The sequence below is a fragment of the Tyto alba genome, unplaced genomic scaffold (assembly GCF_018691265.1).
Source record: "Tyto alba isolate M040663 unplaced genomic scaffold, T.alba_DEE_v4.0 Super-Scaffold_38, whole genome shotgun sequence".
NCBI lineage: Eukaryota > Metazoa > Chordata > Aves > Strigiformes > Tytonidae > Tyto > Tyto alba.
This window is the reverse complement of record NW_024881313.1, coordinates 3,431,942-3,458,539: the sequence shown is the minus strand read 5'-3', so window position 1 is coordinate 3,458,539 and position 26,598 is coordinate 3,431,942. Positions and strand designations below refer to the sequence as shown.

General features: G+C 41.0%; 1 protein-coding gene across 2 annotated transcripts in view; it reads left to right on the top strand.

Annotated features, from left to right (window-relative positions):
* Window positions 1-24,708, top strand: part of PLEKHA8 (pleckstrin homology domain containing A8) — a 32,249-nt gene extending 7,541 nt beyond the window's left edge. The window contains exons 2-14 of one of the 2 annotated variants that reach the window (XM_032991430.2): window positions 3,311-3,427; window positions 4,106-4,261; window positions 6,171-6,295; window positions 7,725-7,883; window positions 8,826-8,866; window positions 9,468-9,625; window positions 12,197-12,356; window positions 12,761-12,846; window positions 13,516-13,574; window positions 14,912-15,042; window positions 15,541-15,611; window positions 17,870-17,931; window positions 18,880-24,708. In XM_032991430.2, coding sequence (XP_032847321.1) covers window positions 3,311-3,427; window positions 4,106-4,261; window positions 6,171-6,295; window positions 7,725-7,883; window positions 8,826-8,866; window positions 9,468-9,625; window positions 12,197-12,356; window positions 12,761-12,846; window positions 13,516-13,574; window positions 14,912-15,042; window positions 15,541-15,611; window positions 17,870-17,931; window positions 18,880-19,077 — 1,523 coding nt within the window. In that variant the 3' untranslated portion in view covers window positions 19,078-24,708. The remainder of the gene's footprint in view (window positions 1-3,310; window positions 3,428-4,105; window positions 4,262-6,170; window positions 6,296-7,724; window positions 7,884-8,825; window positions 8,867-9,467; window positions 9,626-12,196; window positions 12,357-12,760; window positions 12,847-13,515; window positions 13,575-14,911; window positions 15,043-15,540; window positions 15,612-17,869; window positions 17,932-18,879) is intronic. The other variant, XM_032991432.2, reaches the window with a different exon arrangement.
* Window positions 24,709-26,598: the final 1,890 nt, after the last annotated feature.

The window sequence follows — 26,598 nt, the reverse complement described above, 5'->3', positions numbered from 1 at the left end:
AAACCGGGGTGTCTGGCCTTTGAGCCTTTTAGAAATGCAACTGGAACTTAAATTGCAGCTTGTTTTCCAGGTCATCAGTTTGACTTCTTGAGTATGTAATTCTCCCAGATGGTTTGGCTTTGTGGATGTCTGACATGATCTACATGTCTTCAAGTGTTGGGGTTTTTTTTGTTTTGTTTTGTTTTGTTTTTTTTTTTATTTCAGCCTTGGCACTTTGAAATGAATGCTGTTTGGAGTCTGAGTTGTGTAACATTAAAGTTTGAATTATGTCCAAATTTCAACTGTGTTCTCAAGATATGTCAAGTTTGCTCAGTGATAGCTGTATCCAGACTTCTTGAAGTGCAATGGTAGAAGCAGGCAGATCTTTCAGGCTGCAGAAACTTCTGGACAAATACTGAATCCTTAGCAGGCACAGACTGCTTAAATATCTGTTTCTGTAGTGGACAATATCAGATCATCCAGGTACTGCAGTAGCTGGACTTAACTTTAAGTCTCACACAGGAGTGCAATATGTATTAAAACCTTAACCAGTGTCTGTGAAGCTGTCTGGAATCTCTTCACTTTCTTCTATGTCTGGGACCTTAAGCTACTACTCACTTGTATTGTGCTTTGCATTTTATTGCCTTTTTTTATATATCTCTTTCCCCAGCAAGGTCAATTTTTACTGTTAATGGCTCTGTGCCTCTAAAACGAGCTGTGGAAGTATGAGCTATATTTTGTCCTGCCTGTGCACCACCAGTATAGATAGGCTTAGTAAATTCTTCTTCAAAGTTGTCTTAGTGCTGGCACCAGTAAGACCTAAAGAGGTTCAGCTTTAACTTTCTATATCAGGTGAAGTCTGAACACTCAGTTCCAAAAATTACAGTATTCCTAGAACAGTTTATGGGGAGAGAATAAAACTGAATAAACCCAAGACTTGTGTTCGTGGAAGCATGTAAGTGTCTTTTTGCTGCTTTGTTTTTTGTTGTGGTTTGTTGTTTGTTTTTGTTTTTGTTTTTTTTTCCACCTGCTCTTTGCTTGTCTGCAGATGTGAAGCTCCTGTAATTGAAGATTGTATCCCTGTTGCACTGCCCATGATTTGTCAGCCACATGCTATTTTTAGCTGGTTGTTTAGGATAACCCTCCTATGGCTGCTGACTCAGTGTCAGTGAGTACCAGGTTGTTAGTGCATCTTCTGACAGAACCTTGCTGTGATTTTTTTTTTTTTTTAATTGGTTTCCTTTTACAAAAATGTATTTTTATTAGTGTAATAATTCTGTTCGGAAAAAATTATGCTGTCCTAGTTAACAATTGCTTATCACAGTCTTTTTAATACATATCTAATAAAGAAGAGCTAGGTTCTGCGAAGGAAGACAGATAATTGCTGCTTTCCCCTCAAAAAAAAAAAAAAATCCAACAAAAATCCAAACCCCAGAACCAAAAAACTCAACTAAACAAAAACCTCAACAAAATACATTGACTCATAACATATTTTTAACCAGCTTCCAAAGTGATGGCGGCAGAGTGCTTTGTATGTTGACTAATTGATTGCACAGCCTTTGATTGATGGGATGCAATTTGTTTGAGCATCAGCTGCAATTGTAAGCTGTAGGACCATGGCTGAAATGATTCATGTGCAGCAGCAGGATCTCCAGAGTGAATTAGAGGCTTGTATTGACTGTGGCACTGTGCATGATTTAAAGGATTGGTGCTGTGCCATTGAGTGTCTGAAGCAATTAACTGCTTCTCTCTGCTGAACAATCACCTCCTTTTTTTGTGAGTTCCTCCATATCAATAATGACTTCTAGGATAGTTTCTTTATTTGGTGGCAAGACAAATAAAAATCAGTCTTACCGTTTTCTTTTTTTTTTAATTCTCATTCATGTGATTTTTTTTTTTTTTTTCCCCCTTCATATAAAATAAAGAAGTATTGAGAATGCTCTGGCACTTATAATGTTTTTATGTTCTTCTAGGAAATAATGGAAGAGCTCTGAAAGAGTGTGAAAAAGGTTTTATGTTTAATTTGTATTCCAGCCACCCCCAAGGTTCAGCAATCTATAGACCAGGTTGGCCCAGATGCTGTGGTACTGCTTTTTTAAAAAAAAACAACAAAACAAAAAACCCCAAACCATACTCCTACTATTAGCCTGTGGCTTTAGGGCTTTCTAACCTTAAAATGAGTTGGGCTTGGCTTCAGCAGTAGCCTAAGGAATCGGTCCCTAGCCGGTAAGGAGCAGTGCAGTCCAAGCCCAGCCTGGGCTCCTGCAGCGCTGTGCCGGTGGGTCGGCAGAGCCCGGGTGCAGGGGGTAGCAGGAGTGAGGCCCCTCTGCAAAAATGTGTAGGAGCCACGTGGCCCACATTGTCTTGTCAAAGTGTTTTTTTCCCAGAGATGATTTGCTGGCACGGTGTGGGAACTTCAGCATCTCCCTCCCTTGGGCTGGCCGGGAAAGCTTGTTGCAGCTCAGTAACGAAAGCTGCTTTCCTCTAGTGACATTGCTGCCTCATTTCTTCTTAAGTTAATGAGCTTGTAGCTTTTAATTAGACATAAATGACAGCTGTCCTGTCTTGTTTGTTTATATCTTTTCATACTGCTCTAGTACTTTCAAAAGAAGAAAACAAAAGGGGTAGTTTACTTCTGAAGTTGGGCAGCGGAGTGGGCAAAAGTGGTACCCAGAACTATTGGTTTTGGTCTAGCCTGGTGTTTTGGTTACTCTCTGGGAAGGTGTCCAGAAGTGCAAGTCAGCATTTCAAGATTACTTTTTATGTGGGCAGCACGAGAATTTCAAGAGCTACTGAGAACTGCTTCGTTGAAAAGTGGTGTTCAGAAATCAACACATCCGCCTCTGTCCCCTTCTTTCCTTGATTTTTTAGGAGTTTCTTGCCCATTGCTTTTCAAGACAGTTTGGCTAGCCCTTCCCCCAAGGGAGGAAGACAGGTAAGGCAAGACAGCTGGGGTGGCTTTTAGAAAGAGTGAAGAGGTGGGTTGAAGAATGATGGAAGGAATTGAAGGGTGGTGGACTGAAAAGGTGGTTTTGGAAGAGAGAGTGAGTCAGTGAGACTGTGTTAGCAAAACTACTGAAAATGACATGTGGCATCTTAGGAACATACTGCTGTGGTCCAGCTGCCTGCAGAAAGGACATGTAGCTGCCAGCAAGCAGAGGTTGTAGTGTACAACATCCAGACCTGTCCACAAATCTTACTGCTTCAAAGGGTCTAATTTTCCTGGGGGAAATGAGAATTTTTGGTGTCTTATTTGTAGTGAGTCTTGAATGAGGGAGGTGATGGAATTGCAGGGAGAGAATTAACTGAGAAATACGGTTTTGTTTTTCAGGCTGGCAGCCTCGATGGTTTCTTCTCTGTGGTGGCATCCTGTCCTACTATGACTCTCAGGAAGATGCCTGGAAAGGTTGTAAGGGAAGCATCCAAATGGCCGTGTGTGAAATTCAAGGTAACTAGGATACAGTAACACTCAGCTGCATGAAGTTTGTCCAGTAATGTTGCATTTAAGTTGAGATTTCAGGCCACAAGAGCTATTTGGCAGCTTGATTTCTTTGGTATGTGTTTGTAGTAACCCAGTAACTTGATCTATATGCCAGTTTTTATTCTATAGTATTTTGAAAATGTTAAGAGAGTGGCAAGCCTCTACTATAATGGGTATTCTGCAGGCAGGTGGGTCAATGTTTTTCACGAGCCCTGGTGAAATGTCACACAGCTTTAAATGGCTCTTCATAAGCACAAAGCTGAAGCTAGAAATATGAATAATAAGCTTCAGTACTAGGCCCGCTCACTTGGATTACTTGCCACATCCTTGAGGTTTGGTTGTGAGCTGGAAATCTGAAAGAGAGGCTTGTCAGAAGAGGATGCCCATTCCATAAAGACTCCCTGATCATGCTGTACTGATCACAAAACTGCCTTTCATAGCCTTTTGTCCCGCAGCTGTGCACATGTACGTCCTGTCTATTCCCTAACTCAGAAGAGAATTCATAAAATGGCAACAGAGGAAGCTTGGGGCTGTGGATTCCTCCTCTTTCATTACTGTTTGACCTGACACCTAACATATTTGTTGGGATATTCAGTTGGGCTGGGAAGGGTTCGAGGACTGGTCTGAAATCTATGTTGCTTCCAGTTCATCCTGCAGATAACACACGAATGGACCTTATCATCCCAGGGGAACAGTATTTCTATCTGAAGGCAAGAAACGCAATTGAAAGGCAAAAATGGCTGGTTGCACTAGGAACTGCCAAAGCCTGTCTGACTGACAGCAGGACACAGAAGGAAAAAGGCAAGAACACTTCTTTGCTGGCACATACTGTTTGCTTTTTATTTCCCCATCCTTACCCTAGTAGACGTACACACAAAGGTGACAAAATCCATACCTGAACTCTGTGTCCAACCTGTGCTTCAGGTCTTTGGTGCCACTAAAAGCCAAGCCACATGGGAACTCCAGCTAGAAATCTCAGGTGTTAACTCTCAGTGCAGGGATTTGAAAATTTTGGCTTTTTCTTAAAATATAGTATGTATAAATAATTTGAAAACTGTGTGCTGATGAATTCTGTACATACAAGGAGTGAGTAGCTCCTGGCTGCAGGTCACTGGGATGCAGACTGTGCATGAAGGTAAGACCCCATCTTGTGCAACCATCTTAGTATGATGACCCAGCCTTGCACTAGTGGGTCCTGAGCTTTGGAGTTCCTCAGGCCCTTTCCTTCCATGTTCTAACTGGCCTGTCTTGGGCGCTTCAAGAATCCCTTGCAGTTAAAATAAAGGTTTGCAATTGGTTTTAAATTTGCATACCAGCATTTGAAAACTGAAATCCAATCATGGTCAGGCTATGAAATTTAATTCACTTACCTCTTTGCTTTCACCAACAATCTCAGTTTCACCCCAGTGAGAAACCCTTTTGCTTACAAGCACAGTGTTATTCACGAGTCACTGTGAGACCTTGTGCCTTAGCCTTGTGTTACCTCAGCACAATGACTGTACAGAAGATGGGAAAACAGCAAATTATGGGCACTTCCTTTCCCTGAGGTGAAGAGTCACTTCTCTTAGCCTTATGTATGTCCTCACCAGGCTTTTCATCTACCGTTTCAAACTGAGTCATAACTGAGCAGAAGATGCTACTAAAGAGTCCTACACAAAGTGGGGATCTGATGCACGGTGCCTAGAAGCAGAACAAAGTGATATCTATAAACTGAGATACTGTAGCACAGGGTGAAAGGTTACCAATGTATTTGCAGAACAAAACCATGTTAATCTTACTAACAGACAAACTAACTTATTTTGTAATTCTGGGACTCTGATGTCAAAAAATGACTTCTGAAAAACCTCAGATTGACTGTTAGTCATATCTGGATTAGTCTGCTCAGTTCTTCACTGTCCCGTATAGGAAGCATATGAACATGCTGGAGTGAGTCCAGCAAATGGCCACTAAGATGATTAAAGGAAATATCTGATGGGAGAGCATAAAAAAATGGAGGCAGGCTCTTCTCAGTTAATGGACAAGAGGAAATGGGCATAAGTTTAAACAACTCCATTGAGACATAAGCAAAAATGTTTATATTGTGAGGATGAGGGAGCACTGAAACAGGTGGCACAGAGAGGTTATGGAGACTCCAGCCTTAGCAGTGTTCAAAACCGGACTAGACACGGCCCAGAGCAGTGTGCTCTGATCCTGCTTTGAACAGAAAAGTAGGACTAGCTGGTCTCCAGAGGTCCCTTCCAACCTCAGTCATTGGGGTGAATTGGATTCAAGGGTATATATTAAATTAATCCCTTTGTGTTGGACAGGATGTGTCTTTTCCCTTCAATGTTTTCTACCCAGAACCCTGATCTTTTAGTTCATGGTGTAATTATTTGCACCTTAAATTACTTAGTGAAAACAAAAAATACGATATGTAGGGGTTTCATCCTATTTAAAAGGCCTGTTAAGGTTGTGTACTTGCTTTTTCTGTGTCCTAAGCCTAGGAACATACTGTCTCTGTTTATGATGGCAAATAATGAAACAGTATTGTACCTGTCAGGAGCATAATTTGTGGCCAATCCCGCTCATCTTTTTGACTTGATAGAAAATGTTTTGAAATAAGGAAGTATTGATTGGATGAGATTGGATAATACTATTTCAGCAACTTTCCAAAATTGTATACTGCAAGATGGCTACAATAAATTTCACTCTTCTTTTGTTTCACGTTTAGAGTTCACTGAAAACACAGAAGCCTTGAAGACCAAAATGTCTGAACTTAGACTGTACTGTAACCTCCTTGTTCAGCAAGTGCATAAAACGAAGGAGGCCAGCATTTCTGGTGTATCAGAACCAGAGGTACAGCTCTATTTTTGATGTAGACCACATCTGTAAACTCTCGAGCATTGTGAACTCTTTGGTTAGCCAATGTAGTAGTCACTCACAGTTGCTTAATGTTGCACCATCTTTCTGCAGAGAACCTGTGGGAAATAATGTACCCACACAACAGTTCTTGTTTCAATGGAGTAATACTGTATTGTTGCAAGTAACTTCCTTTCTGTTAGGGTAGCAAGTAGTGAGATGAGATATATCTGTGATCTAGATAATAACATCTTTGTGGGTGATCATGTGTATATAATTGGTCAAAAAAGTGAAAGATTTTTTATAAAAAGATAACTTCAAGAAGTGCACATCTGTCTTCCACTGAGTCATTAAGATTCCTGCTCAGCAAAACACTGATTTTCTCAGCCAAACCCCTTAAAAGGTCAAGAAACAATGCAGACCTCAAAAAAGCAAAATTGCTAGAAAGAACTGGCTGATTAGCCTCACTTAAGTTAAAGTTTCAAACCTTGCAAATCTTCCTCACCAAAGAAGCCTCATTTAAGAGAGGTCTCCTGATGACTGTGATCTGCCCCTTGCTTTGAGAGAGAAACGTGCCAACAGGAATGCACGTCACTCACTGGAGAAGCTGATACGGAGTTCCAGGATGCCTTCCAAGGGAGTGGTGGGTCCTCAGGTGCAGGTCAGTCAGGCAAAACCCCTGAAAGTTAATCATTTGTATCAAACCATCCCTGTAAAGCTACCTGATAAACTGTTCATGGTGACTTAACAGATGATGTAGAAGCACGAGGTAGTGTATAAATGATAAAAGACACTGTTAGAACTTGCAGCTCACATGTGTTGACAACAAGCAAGTAATATGATGTTTATCCAGCTCATAGTTCACACTTCATGGGGAAAACTTGCATTCCCTGATCTTACTGGTATTTAACTGGAAAGATTTATCACTAAAAGCGTTTCAGCGTCAGGATCATCACTCTGCAGAAACGAAGAGTGTTGTGGCAATGTGATACTTCATTCTGCCTGGTTTACAATTTTTTGTTCGTGGGATTTTTGAAATTATTATTTGTAGATTGTTCTGTATTTAATTTGTTTACTTTTCATTTCTCCTGTTGATGGTGTGTTCTGGAATGCCATTGTTGAATACATCAAGGGTTAGTATTTAATAGACTTTTAACACCAGAGATAAGTAACTAAGAAGCATTGCTTTTAAAATGCAAGCATACTGAGCTTGTTGTAGTGAGAGGCTGTTAAGAGTGGTAATGCTGTGTGGGGGCATAGCCCCAGTAATATGGGATGCCAGTTCTCTGAGCAGCTGACACAGTGCATTTTAATTCATGTTAAACAGAAATTATGACTGTAGCAGCTGTGGGATTTGTAGATATTAGTTGCTCCAAATTGATCTTCTGGGCTGAGTCCATTCCTTCCGATTGGTTTCTTCCCACAGAGCGAGATTGATATGGGAGCTTTGTTAAAATCAACCTGTGACACCTTCTTGAAGACTCTTGAAGAATGTATGCAGATTGCAAATACTGCCTTCACTTCTGAGTTATTGCATCAGACGCCACCTGGATCCCCCCATTTAGCAGTTCTCAGAACGAACAAGGTAATGGCCAGTACCCTCTTCTCTTGGCCTTGGCATGGATGCTAGGGTGCCCTTTTGTAAAGTAGTGTTTGTGTAAGTGCAGAATGCATTTTTACCCATATCGTAGCTAGTAGTCATCCGCTGGACATGCTCTGCTACTTCTTGTGGTTTGCAAGTGAGGTAGAACCATTTTTAAATAAGCAGTGACCAATCTCTTAACTTTTAATGACAGGTGAAAGTTATTAATCATTAACTTTCAGGGCCTGCTCCAGCTACAGACAGTGGAGTTTCAAAATACCGTGTCTGTATGGCAGGTTGGTCCATTGTGGGAGCTCACAGCAATTATTACTCTTCTAAGCTAATGCCGCATTGGATCTGTGGTAATGTGCCAACAGGAGCTGATGAGCTTATCTCTTTAATGACAAGGGCATTTTCTTGAATCCTGGATCCGCAACTACATAGGCAAAAGTGGAGCATCTCTGGCAAGCAGCAGATTAGCGTGTATGTAGGAAGGTACATGTGTCACTGCATCTGGGAAGTGAGATTATTTCACCATACCTGGTATCTGGCCTCATGTTCCTTCTGTTTTTTCATAATTTTTTTCTTTACTAGAGAAAACATCATTGCAAAGGAAACTCACTGCCTTGTTTCTTTTTCACATGGTGTCACTTGGCACTTGCTAACTAGCTTCTGAAAGAAGTCTCCTGGTTTGTTTTTGTTTGGTTTTTTTTGTTTGTTTGTTTTTTTCTCCTTTTTTCTTTTCGATATTTTAATGGTGTAATAATGTAGCACCTTTCATGCTTGTTTGTATACTGTCTCCAGGTCAGAGAATTAGTGAGCGCATGATTAGCTTTTCAGCTTTTTTGATGACTCCGACTTGTGTTTAATAAAATGTGAAGTTTGAGAAGCGTGATACAGTCTTCTTGCTTTAAAGAATATTCTCTGTCCCCGCTTATCTTACAGATAAAGCACTCTGTCTTGTCCAGTCACACCTCAACGGAAAGGTATAATAAATGTCTTTACTGTCAGTCTGTTTCCAATCTGGTTTTGGTAGTGTCTGTTCTTTCTATATTTTTACTCGAATATTACTAGTACTGGATGGAGGCAGAATTGTATTGCTCTGAGCTGTGTATTTGAAAGCAGACACAATGAAAGGGAGCTGGCTCATTCCATGTCTCTTCTTTATTATCCCTTTCCTTTTTCCTTTTTTCAGCCAACCACTTGGTGACTTACTGGTCAGTCATGAGTCAGCTGTCTCCCACTTCACTGCTTTTTCCTTCATCTTAGGTTCCACTCCATAAGCTCATAAAATCATAGATGGAGAGCAGGCTATGATTTGCAGCGTAGATGGCAAGGGTATATATTTTAAAGTACTAATGAAGGGATATTCTTTCAGTTACAATGCCTGCCTGTGATTTTCTTTTTTTGTAATCAACTGTATTTTTTTGATTCTGTCTCTTTTTAATGAAGGTCATTGTAAATGCTCAGAGCAGCCTGTGACAGCTTATAATTTCTGTCAACTTATTGTTATTTGCATGTTTTCACAGGAAGAGGTTTACTAAGCAATGCTTTATACGCTAACCATTATTCTTTCCTTTTCTCCAGGCAGATGGAATTGAGCCCCTGTGAAAATGGCTCTGTAAAAGCAGAAATTAACCATCAAGAGCAAACTGTTATTAAAAGTCTGGAATGTTTAAACCTGAAAACAAATGAAGGGAGCAGTGAAGTTTCTGTTGAAGATCACATAGCAGAGGATTTAGCAGGTAAATATATGCACCGTCTTTTATCCAGGAGCGTTACTCTTCAAGTGTAAAGGGAGGTAGGTGTAGGCTGCCTGTGAGAGTGCTGATACCTTGCTTCCCAGGAGGGGGAATGTCAGTGTATTTTAGTCTGATATCTGCCCTTTGCAAATCTTTTCAGCATAGCTCCTGCCTTTGTTGATATCTAACTTGGGACTGAATGGGGAAGCAAATTATTTTTTTTTTTTCTTGGACAAGTGGAGGCTCCTCTAGATGCTGATTGATGTGCATAACAATACAGGCTGACAGAGCCTGGACTCTGCTTGCACTGTGAACAGACACGTTATTTCCAGAGGCTCTCCACTGGGAACAATGGCACCTCTGCTAGTATGTAGGGCTGCACTGTCAGGAGGACATTGAAGCTTTGTGTGTCTGCCTCAGAGGGGTTGACCATGTAGTCACCCTTGATTGCTCTGACAAATCTTTTTGGAACATTAACCCTTTTTCTATAAAGCACCTTATTTCTTCCATTACCTTAGCCATACTATGAAACTTGGATTTGCATGTGACTTCAGTAAAAAACTGTTGAACTAATTCAGTATAAAATTCTATCCAACATAGCTATATTGTTAAGGACTGCTGAACTTAATTTGGGTTAAGTCTATACAAATAACGTGTGATTTCTGCTCATCCTGTTGAATGGACTGTATCAATCTTGAACATTAGCTTTCTCTGCCTGGCCGTTATTCCAAAACATGCATATGCAATCAGTGAATCAGCTGTTTTTTAAGCCCAAGTTAATGAACATGGTGATTTTGCTCTTACATGGATTCTCTTTGGAGTTTTCCCCATTTCTGTAACTGGTGATGTGTAGTGTGGTAAAACCCTGCAGAATAACATGCACATGTCGTAGTTTGGCATAATACCTCAAGAATACAGTGCTAAAGCAAGGAGATCAAACTAATTCCAGTCAGGTTGTTGGTATCATTTAGCTACTGAGGTTGTTCCTGTGCAAAAAGGAGAAAAGCCTGCCCTCTCTCAGGTGGGCACATTTGAGTGCAGAGTTCTGCTGGCAGCACAGGGTGGAGTAGAATGTGCAGTGCCGTCCGTATGGGATGGGCTGAGCCGGCCAGCCTGCGGCTCCGTCTCACCGATGGCTTTACGTGGGTGCTCCCTGTGAGCCCAGGAGCTCTGCTCTGTCTCAGATGCTCTTCCCTCCCACACGCCTTTATTAAGAGCAGTCAATTTTTAAAAACATTGAAGCGCTTAAGTCCCATAAGAAATTTCTGTTTGCCATTTAGGGCTTACAGTGTTCGAGTTTGAAATTTCAGAGGACCCCAGGCTTTTTGCATAGCATCCTTTGGAGTCATTGCAGACTTAGGCTGTTTCTCTACTCAGCAGCTCATGTGTCTTTGTGGAGGACAGATCGGTGACATCCCTCAAACTCTAGTTCCTTCGCAGAGTCACTTTGCTTGTGAATGAGGCACAGTCAGTGATGGCTGAGGCCGTTTTCTTCTGCCCTGAGGAGGATGGCTGAAGTTACTTTGCTGTTACTGGGTGCAAGTGGTTCTTTCTCCACCCAGCACCAGACTTATTCAGTGGTTCTGCAAGTAATAGGGAAAGCTGCAAGTTTGTTTCCAGACTGCACTTGGAGGAAAAGAGTTCCTTGCAGCTTGATCCCTTCAGCCAAAAGTTCAGCTCTGCTTCAGGTCTATACATTTTCACTGGCATTTGAAAGTATTCCTTTCCTAGAGAGACAGGTTCCCTGGGAAATCTTGGATGCTAGTTTGACAGTGTGGCAGCCAGATGTGCTGTAGCCATGGCTCGTACACTGCAGACGCTGTGAATATGTAATTTTTGCTTCTTGACTTGTTCTCTGCAGTTGTCCACGAGGTCAGAACATCTTGCCATGCATGGGATGTGACCTTTCTTTGTCTTGAAACTTTGTCTTCCTTTGGACGTGCTCATGTAACGCTCTGTTTATATGAAACAGATGCACTTGATACCAAAGAAGAAATAAAATACACCACAGAGGCAACTGGTTGTTCTGGAAAGCTTTACAGATTTTCATATAAATTGGGGAGAATATAGCAGCCTTTGATATCATATCAATATCCATCTAAGCAGCCAGTTTAATTACTTACCAGAAGCAGCAAACAAGTCACTATTATTATTCTGCTTTTGAAAATAAACTGTGTCACTTTATCAGCACTGGGGAAGTTACAGCTATGTGAGAAGTAATCTGTCTTTCAAGGAGATGAGTCTGCTCCCTGCTGCACCCAATCGCTTCTTCAATGCTCTTTTCTCATAAGGCTGTCCTTGCTGAGGATATGTGGGCTCACCTGCATTGGAATCTGGGGCTTGGTCTGTCTGATTAAAAGAAATGGGGAGGGGACTGTTTGAAATGTGGTCTGAGCACCTGACAGGCCTGTGGTGAGAGTCATGGTGCTGGCAGGGAAAGCTTTTAAACTTGCATGATCCAGATATCCAAGTGCCCTCCTTCAAACAGAAAGCATCTGGATGAGCAGGAATAACAATACGGGTATGTGGCTGTTTTTCTATTTTTGTTTTTCTTCCGTTTCATACAAATGTAAGGCATTAAAGAAGATGGAGACAACAAGCTGCAAGCTGTAGAAAGCTGTGGTGCCCACCAGTTGCTGCAGTCGGAAACGAATTCTTTAAGTGGATTGACTCCGTGTGAGAAAAACAGAAATGAAAATGATTCTCCTACCTTCTTCAGTGTCATGAGCAATAGGTAGTACAGATTTCAATTTGAAGGATTCTTGAAACTTTCTTAAGCCTTTGATTATTTTTTTAAGGCTCTTCTGTCTGTAAACCTGTATTTGCTGAGGTTATTTAACAAGACTGCATACAGCACAGTAATTGAAGAAGACATTCTTTGTAGAATTAGTGGTACAGAGTGGAGTGGGAGGTTTTTTCCTTGTTTGTAATCACAGGCCTTGCTTACACACCACCAAATGTGTATTTTCTGCAGTCATTTACTTTAACCTAGTGAAATAGAATACATGGTGGTGGTTCCGTGACTATACGTTTTATCTCTGTGTAAATGATATGGACATGAAATGCAATTTTAGCTTTAGAAGTTGCACAAAAGGAGTTGTTAAGGTAACAGTCTTTTCTGCTTGTCCTGGGCACCAGGTTCAGTGATATTGAACTTCGGGAGGAGGAGGGCATACCAACAGAAGAGTTTCTGGAGTCATGTTATGCAATTGTGCCTGTTCTGGGTAAGTAGCTCCTTCTTTTCTTCTGACTACTTTGACTGCTGCCAGCTGTGAGAAGAGGTGAACAGTTGGTTTAGAGAATTTGTTTCTTTGCTAAAGTAATATAGTAGAAACAGTTCCTGTCAGCAGAATCAATTTGACTGGTACCAGAAGATGTTTCTTACTCCTTTGCTTTATTGAGAACCACTCTCATTTAGATGGGGCCCATGTATAAGCTGTCTGGAAATCTATGGGTCTTTCTGGAACAGCAATTTCTTCCCCTCAAAAGAGCAGCATGGATGCCTTTTGGCATCCACTGGCTGTACGTCCAGTACAGCTGACAGCACACCGTCAGCTGTATTGTCAATTTGATTTTTCCAAAAACTTTTATCTCCAGCTAGTGCATCCCCCTAGCTGCTTGGCCCCTGCATCTGAGAGTGGATGTGAGGTCTGTGTGAGCATGCACCCTTTTGAAGACTTCCAAACTGTAGTCACTGTATTTTAACACTTGTACCAGCTGAGGTGGATAGGTTCTACGCCAAAGAAAGACTTCAGTTTGTGTCATTCACGTAATATTCTCCTGCTGTTTAGAAGGATTGTTAAGAAAGTAAATGAAAGAAATTGTTACTAAAACATGAGGACTGGAAAACATCACAGTTTTTAAATATGGCCTTTTTTTTTTTTTTTTCCTAGATAAGCTGGGACCAACTGTTTTTGCTCCTGTTAAAATGGATTTTGTAGGTAACATCAAGGTAACAGTTTATTTCTTGCACTGATTTATTACTTTTTTTAAAAACCAAAATATCTATTTTTGGCACTAAAGCTCAAGAATCTATGTTGTAGGAGTCAATACTGGAAGGCTATTTTGTGTTTTGTAATGTTGCCATCTGTCAGATTAGAAAGCTGAAATGCCCCTAATTCTGTTCTTATGGTATGTGCTGTGTTTAATAAACCCAGTTGTTATATCCACACTTATAAAATACTTGATTGACTGCCAAGTAAAACATCTGTTGCACCTGATGAATATGACTTTGATTCTGAATAGATTATAAGTCATGATGTGATGTTAGTAATATTGACTTTAGAATGTAAAACAAATGGAAGGGGGGAAAAAAACCCTTTCCTCAACCAAGTAGGAGGAAGTTATTGCATTAAGAAGCAGATTCTCAACAGGTCAGGGCAGACCCTACAGCTTTGGTTCTTGTTCTAGAAGTTCTTCAAGCTCCAAGTTTGAAAAGGTTTGAAGTGCTGCTTGTAAGACAAGATATATTCATAGAGAGACTTTTCGTAGCTTTTCTTTCAAGACAAAAAAAGAAATAAGAAAAGCAAAACATATCTTCTGAGTGTATGGTAAGGAACATTGCATACATTCAGATTTGTTTGGTGCAAAGACAGGTATTCACTTATCTTACTGAAGGTAGCCACTGAAAGACTGAAAATAGCAAGAGAGGATATTACTATTTAAAAAACTAAAACTTTGAATATTTATTGTCAGGTGATAAGCAGCTACTCCTTTAATGTAGAAGAAGAATCTATTGCTATGCCCCATATCTTCTCTCTTGGTTTTGTGAGAAGTTGTGTATAACAAACTTGGGAATAAATTAAAAAGCGTAAACACGTAGGTGATTGCTAAGTGAAATTGCAGGTTAGCAGTTTTCAGAAGGTAATCTTGCTTGTACTTGAAGCTCAGGGGAAATGGGACTTTGCTTGGAGGGCAGGTTGAGTTAACTCCTTTCCACTGGTGTGGAGGATGCCATGTGAACCTAAAACATTTTGTCAGACAGAATCGGTAGGTTCCATATAAATCTTTGGCTGAAGATGCTTCTTTTTGGTTGCGCTAGCCAGATGGCTAGCCAGATGTGCCTGGGCTGGTGCCCTGGGGAGGCATGCCCAGCGTGGCAGGGCAGCTGTGCTGTGGGAAGTGTGTGATGTGGTTGGGGATCTGTGGTATCCCTTTTGAAGGGAAGAGTCCTGGTAAGTAGGTGGTGTTTATAGAACACGCCACTGTCCTTTTAAAAACAAAACAAAACCAAAAAAGCCTAAAGCTTTGCCTCTTTTTTTTTTTTTTTTTTTTTTTTTTTTTCTCCAGAAAATAAACCAGAAATTTATAACCAACAAAGAAGAGTTTGATACCCTTCAGAAGATAGTGCTCCATGAAGTGAATGCAGGTGTAGCACAAGTTAGAAACTCTGCTACGGAGGCTCTCCTGTGGCTGAAAAGGTAATGGCCTTGTATCTACTTACACTGTGAACTGCTAAGGTGCACTGAGGCTTCTTTCACCAGTGCAGGCTTGTGTACATGGCGCACACTGGTTACTTTCCACAGGCTCTGTTGATCCAAGCTGGCTAGATTCAAGATAAATGTGTTGTCTGTGGTTGTACCACTACAACTTTGCCAAAAGGCATAAAAAAGCAATTGCACGCAAGTCTTTTTGCCATAAAAGTGAAGTTACAGTGAGTGACTGATCCTTCTGGGCTAGAACATCAGGCAAGTGATTTTGGGCTGCAGCAGAAACGTTTTAGCAAAGTGTTTTTCCTTGGGCTGGGAGAGAGGCTGGAGAATGTGACTGCATTTTTTTTATTCAGATTGAGAATGGTGCCTTAATTCTGAGTTTTATTGCCCTTTTGAGTTGTATTGCAACTCTGAGGGCTTTGTTACATTTTGGGTTACTTTGTTATAAACATGGTTTCTTTTTATTTTGTGGGTTCACCCTGACAGAGGCTTAAAGTTCTTGAAAGGGTTTTTGATGGAAGTGAAGAATGGAGAAAAGAATATCCAAACAGCTCTGAGTAAGTGCCAGTTGCTTTATTCTTCATGTGCTTCTGAATTTAGATACTCGGCTATTTTCTTCCTTTAGAACCCGTGTTTTCTTTTCTTCAGTGACTAACGGTGCAGGTAAACTCCCAAGATGCAACGTTTTTGAAAATCGCATTTTTTGAAAATGGCCATCTTCAGGCAGGTTACTGGATAACAGGTCAATACTGATTTAATAGCAGATAAAGATTTCTTTAATTGGCATACTTTTGGGAGGGGAGACAGTCATATCTTAGGGAAAAAAGTGCTTTGTCTCATTCCATTTTCTTTACTGGTTTGCAGTGAGAGCAGTCCCAAATTTATAGCTGCTGTTGTATTGGGTGTTTTTTAGTTCCTTGTGAGATTGGCCATCACTCTTTGAAATCGCCTCTTTGCTAGTATGGCTGTGAATCCCCTGTATCAGTTTAGAAGGGAGTTTGTAACAAAAAAGAAGGAATTTTTTCCAAATACACGATTTCTGACACTTAGCAAGTCAGGCTAGTGCCCACAGCAAGTATAAAAAATACAAACCCCTCTTAGACTTGGCTCGGTTATTCCAGAGTAAAACCCCCTCTATATGCATGCAGTTTAGAGTTACGATAATCCTGTGAAACAGCTTCTTTTAAAGCTTCTTTTTTAGCTTCTTTTAAACAGCTAAGCAGTTGCCCTATAGGATTAGTAAAAAGAGCTACTACGCCAAGGTACAGAAGTGGGCCTGTAAATACACTGCTACCAGATGTGGATGTTAAACACCGTGGAAAGTCAAGACACTTATTGACCTTCTGAGTTTGAAGGCTTCAGCACTCTATTACTATTTGAATTGTTCTGTGCAGCAGAGCCATGCTGCTGGGTTTTTTTAGCTCACTTCTTCCTTCCTTTTCTTCCCCTGAAAAACTCCTTCATATCTGTATCACCAGCGCAGCTTTGGTTTACTGCCAAGAGTTTCTTATTTAGGAGTTACTAAGCTATTCGAATCTCAGTAAGGATGGGGTATGTGTTCTTTTTCTACAACCTGAAGTATCAAGCTAATGCAATTAAAATAAAAAGTGGAATACCCACCAGTTCTTATGATCTTCTGAGGAACGAACAGCTTTCTGAAGGAATTTGTCTTTGCCTGGGATTTAAATCTAAGCAAACTTTTCAACTACTGGTGTTTTTAATGTCCCCTTCATTTGCTGTTAAGGGAGAGAATAGACTTGTCAGTCGTGTTTGCTACACGATAATACCCTCCTCCTTATTTCATTGCTCTTATTACTGTATGCTCTTCTCACAGATTCTCACTCATTTTGTAAAGATAGAAGAGCAGCGTTCCCCAGTTGTTAGACTGATAGATGAGGCATACTTCATATTACAGCAAAACTTGTTTTTCTGATTTTTTTGCTGTGTTTTTCTGATTTTTTTTTTTTTTTAAACACTTTCCCAATAATAACTGTTTGCCTAAAGTGGCAAAACGTAGAGGTTCTCTTTCTTCAAGGTGAACAGCTCAGGAAAAGTATAATACAGTGTCAGATACTTAAAAATTCAACTGAAGGACAAGGGTATAAAATGCTGACAGTGACAAACTAAGACTGGGAGAATATGACTGAAAGATGTTTGGCTTTGTATATAGAAAGCTTTATATATGAAAGTGGAGCTGTCTAGGAGCGTAACAAGGGCCTTCATCTAAGGCTGCACTCAGGGGCACTCACAAGACAGATAGAGGATTATTTTAATAAAGGTCCAGTGCTTTCTGTTTCAGTGATCTCAAAATTTGACCCTCAGATGTAAAGAGAGAGTTCTTGGTTAATGCCTGAGCTAACCACCCCGGCTGAGGCTGGCTAACCATCAGCTTACAGGATTGTTTCATCTCATACATTATTTTCTCAGACTTGCACTGAACTAAGAATTTATCTAGTAGAAGTATTAGTTGTGAAGCACAGCTAGTCAAATAAAAATTACTTTTGCCTTCCTGTCTGTTAGAACACTTGCTTGCTGTGAATGAGTTGAAGGAGATTTGACAGCAGAGCTGAGACCCCAGTGCAGAAATCCCAAATCTGTCATCTCCTTTCAGGCATAACTGTGGTGCTCAGAAACAGCCATTATTTGCATCCAGTGGCAAGCATATATCCTTAAATAGTTGTTTCTAAGCTCTAAGTTCTCTTTGTGTTGGACACTTAAAACTGCTGTACACCTGTCTCTTGATTCTTTTTTTTTTTTTCCCCCTCTTTAAGACAATGCTTATGGAAAGACTTTTTTTTTTTCCCCCCTCTTTAAGACAATGCTTATGGAAAGACATTACGGCAGCACCACGGTTGGGTTGTCCGAGGGGTCTTTGCGGTAAGTATTTATCTTGGTTGCTAATAGAGCTCGTTCATGTGGTCTTACATTCTGTGTAATTAATAAACTATGTTAAAATTCTAATCACTAAAATGAATAGATTCCTTTGTCAGACCTTATTTTCAACGTGAGAATTGTGGTTATCACTAAGTTTGTACTGGGCTTTCGGGGTTAAACCTGCTTTCTGGAGCCAAAACTGATGCATCATGCTTGTGTGCGCATTTTTTTTTCATTATGTGTTTTTCAGCACAGTCCTTCAGGGCTTTTAAATGAAGACATGAGAGTTTGAAGTTGCTTTTTAGACGATTGATCTGATTTTGGATGTGAGAATTCAAGAAGGGTCAGGGTAGAATATGTTAAGGAGTTGAAGCAGAATATATTGGCTAGAGGAAAGGGTTTATTTTCTGTCCCGTGTGGCAGCGCCCTCTCGTGTCTGTCACTGGAAATTATCACTGAAATTACAAAAGGTAAAAGGAGAGCCTCCTCCAGGCAATCATGACAGAGGCATTGACTAGGAGAAACAGAAATGTTAGGGAGAGCTTTCTAAAGAGCATTCTGAGAATGAGACTTCAGTGCTGAAGTGTATGACACTGGATTAGGAGCTCCCCTGACAAACTGTACTTTAGTTGAGGTTTGTATTTAATTAATTTCTAATGTGTGCTATTTATTTGTACAGAATCTGATATACAGACTCTACCTAGAAATCAGGCTTCTCTGAAGCTGTCTTAAACTGGGGATCTACAGAGATAATAAAAATAAAATTAAAAAGTGTTAACCTCTCCCCCAGTTAAAAATCTTAACATATGCACATACACATAGATACATTAAAGCTATGCAATTAGTGCAAAGAGGGGTGTCTTAGAAGGTTTGGGGTTTTTTTTGTGACGTTAGTCGGGTTTCTTCTCCTGTTCTGTTTTGCAAATCTAAAAGCTTTGGTTCCTCTCCCAGTTAGCTTTAAGGGCAGCACCAACGTACGAAGACTTTGTGGCAGCTCTGTCTGTAGAGGACTGTGATCCTCAGGAAGAAACATTTTACAAAGGAATGCAGAGGGACCTCAACATTTACTTACCAGCCATGGAAAAGCAGCTAACTATCTTGGACACTCTCTATGAAGTACATGGTTTGGAGTCAGATGAGGTGGTATGACTACAGCAAGACCACATCTTAAAACTTCAGGGACCGTGTCTGTTAACAAAGATTAATTTCAATTTGGGTTTTTTTGGATATCGTTTCTGTTCATTGTATCTTTTCAGGTGGGAAGGGTGTTGTGAGTGTTTTTGGGGAAGGGAATGTATGATTTTTATTTTTTTGTTACGCTTGTTTTGTGTTTAAATGCAGAGGTACTGTTTCTCTTTGGGTCATAACTATGTCTGTGGTGAATGTGTTTGACTGTTTCTCTCCTGCCTGTGCACGTCCTCTTCTCTTCCCCTCGTAAAAGTAACAGAGCAGAATTTGGCCTTTGCTCCCGTGCCGCGGAGCCGTTGGGAGGCCAAGGTGGCGCCCGGGCCGGCGCGGCTGGCTCCGGCTCTCCCATGCCCTGCGACCGTGTGGGAGGACAGAGGTAGTGAGAGTTAGTGTTGCCCTGGTAGCAGAAGAGAAAGGAAGCTGAATTCCAGCTTATAAGGTATGCGGTGAGTTTGTCCCTTCATTAGGGTTGAAGCTTTTTAATGCAGCGCTTCCCCAAATATTACAGAGATCTTCACCACAGGCATATGTTCCTGGTGGCCTGAGTTTCCCCGGGAGCCAACCTCTGAAACTGGGTGTTGTGTTCTCTGACCAGCTCCCAGTATGTGCCACATCATCCCTGTCAGCTCCTGCCAGTGGACTGCAAGAAATTTGCTGGCACAGATTGGCAGAGCCCAGCTAATTTCAATGGTGCTTTACACAAGCGATTGAAGATCATGGCCGTCATCCTGGTTTATTAAGGTTTTGTTGGGTTTCTCTAATTTGGGTTTAGGATTTTCTTAAATCAAATTCAGACAAAAACATAATATTTACTTTTAAATTGAATACAGCTAGCAGTTTAAAAAGCAGATTTAATTAAAACCCTTCCTAGGCTGCCGTTATGGGCAGAGACTTCATAAAAGTGGACATGAAATTACTAAAGGGTAGAGGAAGCTAGAATTTGTCATGGAGCCATTACACATTGGACCAATTACAAACCTTAAAATCTGAAACGATGTAGAAGTGACTGGAAATTAAGAAAGTAAGATTTGACCTTTTTACCATTTTACTGATACAGATAAAAATGTGCTCCTTAACACTGATGCTATTAAAAATAATAAAGAAGTCCTTCTAGCTAGTGATACGCTTAAAGACAAAATTCGTAGTTGTGTTGATCTGTGATTCACGGGCTGGCTGTGAATGACTGACTGCCCATTCAAGGCATCAGTGGTGACGTAGGGCTTCAGATGGCTTTGTGGACAGATTGAGTTTAAATCGTGCAGGAGGAGAGAAGATTGTGCTAACGACGAACTTAGAATTAGTAAATCTTTGTAAATATAGGAGAAGTCAGTGTCGCCATACTCACATGAGAAATGCTGGCTTTTGCTAGGCTAAAAACCATGTTGTCAGTAAAATGAATGTACTGCAGGCCTGCTGCCCTGCACCGCGCACCAAATACCTGATCCTTTCTAAAGAGCCTAGCATTGAGCTTTAAGAAAAGCATGTGATGCTTGAAGAAAAGACCAAACATCACACTTGGTGTATAAAGCAAGATACCGGGACTAATTAGGCATTTAAACAGTGTGACTTCCTTGTTCCTGTCATCTTCTCTGACTTGTGCCTGTCTGTAGTTCCTACATACTCCAAGAGGAATCAGAAGGGTGTGGGGGTTTTAGTTTTTCGGATATACTGAATTAAGTAGTATGTATTTATGGTTGAGTACAAAGTCAAAACTTTTGACCAAAGCTCCGTTCGATTATTTCACTACTCACAGTGCTATAAATGAAGCAGAGAGCCTTTGGGATTTGGCTGTCTGCTGCTTCTAAGCATGAATACAGAGAAACCACCCTGGGAGTAGAAGAACCAAATCTCTACCCTGCATGATTTCCTCAAGGTTTTCAGCTGTTATATGGGAAAATTTGCTGTAATAGTTTTTAGCTGAATGTTCTGGGAAGGTAATGGAGACCTCATTTCCACAAAATACCAGCTGGGGTATGAGGAGAGCAGGAGGAGATCCCTCTTCAGAAATTAACTGTCAGATCGTGGCAAAAATTGACTTTCTTTTTTGCTCTGAGCTTTTCCAGTAGCAGGAAAGTGTATTCAGCACTTAAAGTCGTGGAGGTATTTTGGGGTTTTTTTGTTTGTTTGGTTTGGCTCTGGTTTCTTTTTTAACTAGCAGGAAACCCACTAGTTTGTTAGTAGTGCATCAGACCCGATGTTTGATGTAAAAAGTCAGGAAACTTTATTTTGTGGGCAGAGAAATTAACAGCTTCATTGGCCTGTTAGCTTCAGCAATTACTAACTTCTACCAGTCTTCTTCTTTATAACAAAATTAGAGTGGTCTGCACTGCATATCCTCTGTTCAGCATGGCATCCTGCATCAGAGCAGGCTTTCTCATCTTGACCTTCTGTGTGAAGTTGGTCTTTCTGAACTCAGGAATTGGTGCTTGAGAACATTCTTAGGAGACCATGGCTTCAGGAGACCTCTGTGTGCTTGTTGTTACACAGGGGACTTCTAGAGAAGGTCTCCTTGCCTTCAAAACTTGTACTTCACCATGCACTGCTCTTGCAGGGCATTGAGCACTTGTAAGACTTAAGAATACTATCTTTCCAGTCAAACCACCACTGAGAAAGAAACCCCTTGCAGCATGGTGCAGAGCTGAACTCCAGGTTATACCTCTAAGGTTGCAATAGACCAGATGGCCAAGTGGAAGCACTGCTAGGCAATTCACTTCTTTCTTTTCCTGTGATGTCCGTTTGGCAAGCAGAGAGGATTGATTTTTATTTTAATAATTGTAGAGAACAAGCAACTAACTTCTGGCCTTCAAATTTAGGATTGGAGAGAAGGTCGGTGTTTTCCGTTTGATTTGTTTGGTTCGTTGATTGGTTAGGGTGGTTTTGTTTTTTGTTTTTTTAACAGCTGACATTTATGAACAACTGACCTGCATACTGATAGAGGTCCATGTGACTCTCAGATAGCAGCACCGTTAATCTGTATACTTTACATGAACCGCTTTGGTTCCTTAAACTGCACTAGTCTAAAGTTTTGTGTCCCTTTTCTTTAGAAATGCTTTCGGCTGTTTCCTTCAATGTCTAACAGTTGCATATTCTCAGGGATTTTACTTAGCCATGACAAAATAAGAATATTCATAGCCTTACCCTAGGGAAATAAGGCTGCTTTCTGTGAAATTAGTATAGCTGGGTGTAGAACTCTGATACAGCATATGACACCGACAGTGTCTATCCAGTGTGCATCCCTGCTGAAACATGGTAAATCCCAAAGCAATCTGATAGAAGTGCTATCTAGTACTGAATAATGGCAGTCAGCATATTTGAATAGAGATCGTGCACATACCTTTGTAATACAGTGCCGTTGGCATTAGAGCAGAGCTCTCAAATAATTTGAGTTCTGCTTAGCAATGGGAGGCTTTTATTTATTTTATTTATTTTGTTGTAATTTTTTTAAAAACAAACTATGTCCTGGAGCCCCCTCTGCTATTTTAAGACACCATACTCAGTTGCATATTGAAGTTCTGTGATATTACAATTGTAGAATATTAACTGGATCCTCAAGTGCTTTAGTGTCAACTTAAGGAGTCTTTGAAACATCCCATCTTGACAGCGGTCTAATATGGGTCTCCCTTGAACAGATGCACTTAAAGTTAAGGGCCATATACCTTCACTTAGAAGCTTTTTGTAAAGCATCCTCAGGATTTAGGTTATAGCTATTTGCTTTTAAAATATTCCATAGTTTGAAAAGTGTCACTTGGCTGACTGGACGTATAAAAAGTATGCCCAAAATGTGCTCCAGTTGTTTGCAGCGTGCTTTGGCAAAGGGGTGTGGACTTTTCTAGAAAATGATGTTACCTATGTCTGTATGCTGGATCTTATAAACATTTATTTTCATTATCACTTAAGCTTTTGTGAAAAACTTTAGGGAACTTTAAACTGCCTTTCAGACACCAGAACAGATCGTTAGCATGTTCCTACCTGGCTGCCTTTCTCTCTTCCCACACCTGATCCCCCACCCCTTCTTTTCCCTCCATTGTCATCTGCTTTGCTACCAGAGCTGCTGTTGTCATATCGAAGCACCTCTCCATAAGAGTGCAAAGCAGGAAGTTTTGTAAGTGAAACAAATGTAAACTTAGAAAAGTAGACCTGAATTCTTTGGCATTCAGCCAAACACACAGTCAGATGCAGAATGTTCTGCATTTCTCTGAAGATTCTCCCTGATTTGACATATTTTGTCAGGAAAACCACATCACTTTGAACTTTTAATAGACTTGGCAGCTCTACCTCTTATGAGTGAAAGCACAGGGATTAATTACTTTTTTTTTAATTGACTGACTTCTTTTCTCTTGCCTGCCTAGTGCAGATAACAAAACAAACAGAGAAGGGGAGTGGGAATAACTGAATTAGTGCTGCCTTCTGTAGCTCTTTGAACAAACCCTGCAAACAACTGCATGCTCCAAGCGATATAAAAATCACCCTTGTGCAAAAGGGGTATCTTAGCGCACTTACTGGCGCTGAGCAAGCCTAGGCAGTAGCTGATCCTGTTCACAGTTCACACAAGGATTTTAAGCACTTGCTTTGAAGTTAGAACATAGGCATATGCTTCTCTTAAACACGTGCACCCTTCCACTTGCATGCAGTTCTTCCAAATGTGGTCTTTGACTACCATTTTTAACATGCCTTTCTTGGTATAGGATTTCTTCCCCCAGATACTCCAGATGTGCTAGAGGTGGATGTTTTGTTTTGGGTTTTTTTTTTTTTTTTTAATATATGAAACTTCCTTGTTTTCATATCCTGATTTCTGCCTAACACTGAGTATGTTAACTTTATTTTGCATTGCAGCATTCAGGGAGTCCAAAACTAATTAATTCCTTTATTTAAAGCCATCTTGAAAATTTGAAATTTATATCTCCCTGAAACTAAACAAGCAAATTGCATTCCAGAATACAGTGACTAAACTGAAAACCAAAGCAGCTTGCTTATGTGGTTTCCTTTCCTATTTTCTTTTTTCAGGTGAGTATTGGGCATACATTTTATCAATGTCAGGCTGAGCTTACTGCAAGCCTTACTTATACGTACTAAAATACATTACATACATACTGAAATACATTTAAAGATGAAGAGAAGGTATATTGCCTCACACTTTAAATTTACTTAATTCTAAGGGCTTGTTCATGCCCCCAAAATCACCTCTTCCATTGTAAGCATTGCACGAACTGTGCTGTCATAAGCAGTTCAGTCTGAAATACTTCGGAGTTTCCAGTCTGTATCGTCTCTCAAATCCTACAGCATCTGTCTCTTCTTTTGGAGCACTGTTAAGACTTTTGTCAGACTTTTATATAATAAACTTTCATTATAATAAACTTATTTTAAATAAGCATGTTTTAAAATCTCACTTTCTCCTTGCATGGATTTTGTTTCCTTTATTACAATAGAGGGCCTAAAGTGCTCTTGAGGACTGCATCTGTTCTAGGTTCTGTGTGAACAGTCAAAAACCATATGTTTCTGGTTCACAGGAACTACATGTATATGTCTTTGTACGAAGAATGTTGACAGACATGGAGCCTGTTTTGATTACAAGAATAAAAACTCTGTCTGGCATATGGTTGTGGGTCCTTGGTCAGTGTACATATGTGAAGGCTGTAGTTACGGAAGCCAGCCTGGCAGTGTGAGAGGAATTTGTATGGCATGTATGATTTGTCCTTCTTTTGCCTGTACTTGAATCTCTTCTGTAGAGATTTCAAAAGACTTCAGAAACTCCTCTGTGGCCATCTTGAGATGCAGATGGGGACTAGTACTCCTTAATTAATGTGGGTGTAACGTCTCCCTTTTCCCCCCCCCTTTCCTTATCTCTCTCTCTCCTCTCTCTCCATGCACACACACACACATACCTCCCCCCCCCCCCCCCCCCCCCCCCCCCCATTCTGAGCGCCTCATTAGCTTCAGCAAGGGCTGAGCTCTGGCAGGAGCTCCAAACTCCGCATCCCTCTGCCTCACCTGCTGGGGCTGAGCTGGGACAGAGCTGGCTCCTCAGTGACGGACAAATAGTTCAGAAGGCCTTCCAGTGCAGAGATCACATCCCTGTTTCGCTGCTCCAGGGTTTCGTTCATCTTCTTTCCTCCCTAAGGAAATGAACAGGTTATCAGTCATGAGACCCTGTTAGCCCCAGCTAAATAACAAGTTGTGTCACTAATGCTCTTGGAGGTCCTCCTGAGGCACCTCCTTGGCCCTGTTCTGAGGGCATGTGGAAATAACTTGGAGCCTGGGTGCCCCTGGCACGGGTTGTCATTGCGGCCAGGGAGCAGATTGCTTTGGTGGCTCTGCTGAAGTGGCAGCTGTGCCCCAAGGAACCCCTGCGCCCCGTTCCCTCTCTTACCCGGCAGCTCCTCTGGGGCCATGCTGTTACGTGCTGGGGTTAGCTGGGGCTGCTGCTGGGGCAGAGCTCCGTCCTCTGTGGGTATCTAGACTGGGTTAAGCTGTAGCTCTTCACACCAAAACAAAGAGGGTGGACGCGGAGACAGACACTGAAAGCGGCACAGAGTCTATGAAAACTTCACTTGCGTGCAGCATTAAGATTTACTGTTTCCTTTTCTCATTTGAAATCGTAAGGTACTGTTCTGGCGAAAAGATGAGGTTTCAGCTTTCCATCCAGGCATGCAATAACAAATTATACAAATGTCCATTTTCACCAGAGAAGTAGCAACTTGCTGCAGCCATGCAACTTCTTTCCATCAACATTTTTGGACTTGGAGGAGGAGGGATGTGATGGGGTCCATCGTGCATCACAGTGTCCATGTGGTCCTGCTCCATAACTGTCAGTACTTTGTCAAAACCCAGAAGCTAATGCCTCAAAGCCTAGCTTTGAACCATGAGCTGTAATATTGATTTGCCAATGAGGACTGCAGTCTCCTATTTTAAAGCTGAAACGTGTCCACGAGCAAAAAAAACCAGAAGGTGGTGGCTGTGGCAAGAAGGTCGGCAGCAGTGCAGTGGGACATGCTAGCATGAGTCATTAGTCACCTCTGTAAAATGCTCTGCTCTCGTAAATAGCTGAACACAGACCACCAGCAGCACTGCACCGACGTGTTCTAATAGAAATCCCGTGCACAAAATACCTCCCGGGCAAGTGTCTCCTCACTACAGCTTCCACTTGTTAAAAAAACCAAATCTGCTGCCGTTACAGGATCCCAGATGAACTGCAGAAAGAGCCCCAGCTAAAGCTTTGACAGAGTTTGTGATGTTTGTTAGTAAAAGGTCAGGGGCTGTGACAGTGGCTGCTAAATTCCTGCCCCCGCAGGAATCTAGATCCATGGTTCAAAATAAAAAATGGTGTGCTGAACGTGTAGGGTTCATAGGAGCATACAGATACTGCTGTTAAAATGGGAAGTTCAAAGAGGTCACATTAAAGATTCAGCAATGACCAGAATATTAATAAATATTTTTTCTTAGGGTTCTCCTATATGGAAAAAAAAAAAAAAAAAAAAAAGACTG